Here is a 5,448-nt window from a genome sequence, read left to right as displayed (position 1 = left end):
AATATTAATAATAATATTATTATTATTATTAATGATATTAATAATAGTATTATTAATAATAATATTAATAATAATATCAAATAATAATAATAGTAGTAGTAATAATAATAATAATATTAATAATAATAACAATAATGTTAACAATATTATTAATAATTGTTATTACATTGTTATTATTATGTTATTTTTATCATGTATTATTATTTTTTTTGCTTCTTATAATAATGATAATTATTATAATTATATTATTATTATTGCTATTATTTATTATTATTTATTTTTTATATCTTCTTCGTGATATCTCTTATTGTATTCGCATGCTGATGATAAAACCCGCAGGTGTATGAACGAGTCTCATTTTTGTTGTTGTTTGTTTTTATGCATGTCTTAATTACTTTTTATGCCTTTGTCTGTCTTTGTTTGTAGGAGGTGTTAATGCCTTTGTGTTTATTTTATTGTGTTTGTCTATGCTTATCTCTTTGTGTGCAGCAGCAGCACCTGCTGCTGCTGCTGCTTCTGCTGCTGCTGCATTTGCTGCTGTAGCTACTATTGCCTACCATAGGGAGGCAATATGTTTATTTGTTTATTTGCTTGTTTTTTTATTTGTTTTGTTTGCTTGTTTAAGTGTATATTGTTTAGGGTTTAGGGTGTTTGTCTTTAAGTTATTTGCATGCAAACACTCATAATAACTTGTTTTGTTTTGTTTTGTTTGCATGCAAATAAGCATTAATCTTAATTTTTTATAACTACACTATATATTATATATAGTATATATATATATATTATATATTTGTATTTGCATGCAAATACGCATGAATATTACTTCTTTGACTACTTCTTCTATTATATATAATATAATATAGTGTATAATATATATCTATTATATATGCAATATATATAATACTATATATATTATATATATATTATACACATATACATTATATGTATATAATATGTATATATTTATTATGCATATATATATTATAAATAATATATATAATAAATAATATTTATATATGATATATATATATTATATATTATATATATATAAAATTGTTTATGTTTGCATGCAGGATTCAAAGGACGGTTTATTCTTTCATTTGATTAGAGACAACACGGAGAGCTTAGCAGCTGCATGCATGAGTAGAGTAGCTCGTCTATGTTCTCGCTGGTTTTCATCGTTTGGGTTTACAATAGGACTAGAAGATGTAGCACCGAGTAGAAGTTTATTAAAAGCAAAGCAAGAGCTTTTAAACGAAGGGTATAAAGCTGTAGATAAAGAAATAGAACTATATAAGAAAGGCTTAATAAAACCTAATCCAGGGTGTACATTGAATGAGACATTAGAAGTAAGAGTTAAACGTATTCTTGATGATCTAAGAAATGAAGCAGGTAAAATATGTAATAATATATTAAAACCTCTTAATAAGCCATTACTAATGTTTCAATCCGGAGCAAAGGGTGCTCTTATTAATATTGCGCAGATGATTGCATGCGTAGGACAGCAAAATGTTTCCGGTCAGAGAATTAATAACGGTTTTGTTTCTCGAACATTACCTCACTTCCCTGCCTTCTGTAAAGATGCTAGAAGCAGAGGGTTTGTAGCAAACTCTTTTTATAGCGGTCTTCATCCTGATGAGTTCTTCTTTCATACTATGTCCGGTAGAGAAGGCCTCGTTGATACTGCTGTCAAAACTGCAGAAACGGGTTACATGCAAAGAAGACTCATGAAGGTATATACACCCCAAACCCTAAACCCTAAACCCTAAACCCTAAACCCTAAAGGGTTTAGACACTTCAACGGGATACATGCACTCTAAACCCTAAACTAACCCTAGAACTTTAAACCCCAAACCCTAAACCCTAAACACCAAAGGGTTTAGACACTGTAACGGGATACATGCCCCCTAAACCCTAAACCCTAAACAAGATGCACGCACCCTAAACCCTAAACCCTTAAACATGATACACAAGCCCTAAACTCTAAACCTTTAAACATGATACATGCAAAGAAGACTCATGAAAGTAAACCACTGCTAATGCACGCAGCAAATAAACTATATTTAAAAACCCTAAATAAACAACCAGACAAACATATACACATATATACATATATACATATATACATATATACATATATGTATATATACATATATACATATATATATATATATATACATATATACACATATATATATATTATTAATGATAATATGTTTGTGTACAGGCATTAGAAGACTTAGCAGTAAAGTACGATTACACTGTACGCACAAGTGAAGGACAGATTGTGCAGTTTGTGTACGGAGACGACGGATTAAGCCCTTTGATGATGGAGGCAGGGACAAGACCTGCGGATTTAAACAAAGTTTTCTTTCATATCTCTGCTATGATTCGAATACCCTTTCTGCCGGATAGAATCACTAGAAAAGATCTAATACAAACCAACAACAACAGCAGCAACAGCAGCAGCAACAACAACAGCAACAACAACGGTATTAGTTGCAGCAGCAGCAGCAGCAGCAACGGTATAAGTAGCTGCAGCAGTAGCAGCACCAAAGGCGAGATCTGCATCAGCAGTGGTAGCAGCAACGGCGTCACTACCAGCAGCAACAGCAACAGCAGCAGCAGCAGCAGCAGCAGCAGCAGCAGCAGCAGCAGCAGCAGCAGGCGTTTGGGGATTTGTATTGTGCAGATCCGTTAGCGCGTCAAGCACAAAATTATCTATTCGGATACTTTGCGGTGTATGAATATACGTCTGCATGTAAAAAGAATATGCCGCTATTACCCTTTGAAATATTAGCTTGGTCCGACTTTTTATTAAAATTATTGAATGAAGCTTCAGCACAACAGCTGTACAGACACCAGAAAGTTGCACTAGAAGAGTCTCCAACTCATCAATGCGAGACAGAGCATGTCCGAATATTTAAACAAGAATTATTAGAGTGGTTGACGAATAAAGCAAAACAAGTTGAAGATTATAGGTTATTTTCACGACAACTACCTGCATTTGATGCAGCAGACTACAACAAATTAATTACATGTTGGAGACAGACGGGATATACTATTTATAGACGCTGCTGGCTGCTTCATGAGACAAATATTAACTTTATAGGAGGCTCCCAGAGGCACGAAGCAGTTAAAGAAGCGGCTTCTTTAACTTCTTCTGTTTTGAAGCACGAGTGCATGCAAATTTCTTCAACCACAGGAGAAACAACAACAGCAACAACAACAGCAGCAGCAACAGTGGGAGCAACAGCAACAGGAGCAGCAGCAGCAGCAGCAACAGCAACAGGAGCAGCAGGAGCAGCAGCAGCAGGAGCAGCAGGAGCAGCAGGAGCATTAGAATGTCGGGGTGTACATGGAGATGAAGGTTATTTATGTAAATACAGTCGTCATCACTGGCTAACAGTTCGTCATATATTTGAGTTCTTGAGGTGTACAGACAGAAAATATAGAAGAGCTGTCGCTGAACCGGGTGAAGCTGTCGGAGCGATGGGCGCTCAATCCATCGGAGAACCCGGCACTCAAATGACTTTGAAAACTTTTCACTTCGCTGGTGAGCAGACTGACACAGAGACAGATAGATAGATAGATAGATAGATATATATATATATATAGATAGATAGATAGATAGATAGATAGATAGATAGATAGATAGATAGATAGATAGATAGATAGATAGATAGAGAGAGAGATAGATAGGCAGAGAGAGATAGATAGAGACAGATAGAGAGATAGAGAGAGACAGAGAGAGAGATAGATAGATAGATAGATAGAGAGAGAGAGAGAGAGAGAGAGAGAGAGCGACAGAGAGAGAGAGAGAGAGAGCGACAGAGAGAGAGAGAGATAGACAGATAGAGAGAGAGATAGAGAGACAGAGAGACAGAGAGAGAGAGAGACAGAGAGAGACAGAGAGAGAGAGAGACAGAGACAGAGACAGAGAGACAGACAGAGACAGGTTATATCTGCTGCTGCATATAAACAAAATAAAAATAAAAAATAATAATAAATAAATAAATATGTTGCTGTGTATAAATAAAACAAGATAACTGTTACTGTATATGAATAAACACTGTATATATATACATATCTATATATAAATATAAATAAACAATATACTGTATATATATATATATATGTATACATATAAAGATAAAGAATGAAGATAATAAAAAGTAAATAAACAAACAGATAAACAAATAAACAAATAAACAAATAAGCAAATTAATAAATAAACAAACAAACAAACAAACAAATAAACAAACAAATAAATAAATAAATAAATATATTTTGCTGTTTGTTTATAGGCGTTGCTTCGATGAACGTTACGCTGGGTGTACCTCGTATAAAAGAAATAATAAATGCAGCGCCTAAGATTCAGACGCCTATAATTGAAGTGCCGTTATTAAACGACACAGATTATAATTACGCAGTTTTAATTAAAAATAAAATAGAGAAGACAGCCTTGAAAGACTGCTGCTCTTATATCAAAGAAGTTTACACCCCTGATGGTGCTTACATTTCTATTAAACTTGATGCACCTACTATTAAGGCTCTCTTTCTTGATATTGATGCAGACAAAGTACGTATATATATGTATATAAATGTATATATATATAAATATAAATATATATATATGAGTGTGTATATTTATATATATGTATATAGTTATATGTATATGTATATTTATATATATGTATATGTTTATATGTATATGCATTTATATATATATTTATATATATATATATATGTATATAGTTATATGTATATGTATATTTATATATATGTATGTGTTTATATGTATATGCATTTATATATATTTATATATTTCTATGCTTTTATGTACTTAGATGTTTTTGCTTCTTTATTTATTTGTTTATTTGTTTGTGTTGTTTGTTATGTGGATATAGACGCAGACAAAGACTGTATATAAAAATAAATAAATAAATATATATATATATATATATGCATGTTGTATGTATATGAATATGTGTATATTTATACTTGTATTTATATTTGCTTATTTGTTTATTTATTTGTTTGCTCATGTTCTTTGTATATTTTATACTTGTATATAAATAAATAAACAGATAAACAAATATAAAAACAAGTATAAATATACACATATTCATATACATATAACATACATATATATATATATATATATATGCGTATTTATCGATGCATTATTTGTTTGTTTATTTTTAAATAGTATTTACTGCTGTTTTATTTATTTGTATTTATTTATGTTTATTTATTTGTTTGTATATGCACGTATGTGCATTTATGTACATATATATATCTGTATACATATATATATAGTGTACGTACTGTATATACCCAGCATTTACTCATAAGCATAGATCTATATATATACATCTATATATATATATATATATATATATACATATATATATATACATCTATATATATATATATGCATCTATA

General features: G+C 31.0%; 2 protein-coding genes across 2 annotated transcripts; both read left to right on the top strand.

Annotated features, from left to right (window-relative positions):
• Positions 1 to 1,439: 1,439 nt before the first annotated feature.
• On the top strand, positions 1,440 to 2,701 carry EAH_00060930 (DNA-directed RNA polymerase , related; the record flags this gene model as incomplete). Its single annotated transcript, XM_013393403.1, has 2 exons — positions 1,440 to 1,733; positions 2,228 to 2,701. 2 exons carry the CDS (start codon positions 1,440 to 1,442, stop codon positions 2,699 to 2,701), a joined length of 768 nt encoding a protein of 255 aa, XP_013248857.1.
• A 71-nt stretch (positions 2,702 to 2,772) lies between these two features.
• Positions 2,773 to 3,588, top strand: EAH_00060920 (DNA-directed RNA polymerase , related; the record flags this gene model as incomplete). The annotated part of the gene is made up of 1 exon (XM_013393402.1): positions 2,773 to 3,588. One exon carries the CDS (start codon positions 2,773 to 2,775, stop codon positions 3,586 to 3,588), a length of 816 nt encoding a protein of 271 aa, XP_013248856.1.
• Positions 3,589 to 5,448: the final 1,860 nt, after the last annotated feature.

Source organism: Eimeria acervulina, genomic scaffold (assembly GCF_000499425.1).
Source record: "Eimeria acervulina Houghton genomic scaffold, Eah_scaff1548, whole genome shotgun sequence".
NCBI classification, from domain to species: Eukaryota; Apicomplexa; class Conoidasida; order Eucoccidiorida; family Eimeriidae; genus Eimeria; species Eimeria acervulina.
The sequence above is the reverse complement of the archived record's forward strand: the minus strand, read 5'-3'. Positions and strand labels throughout refer to the sequence as shown.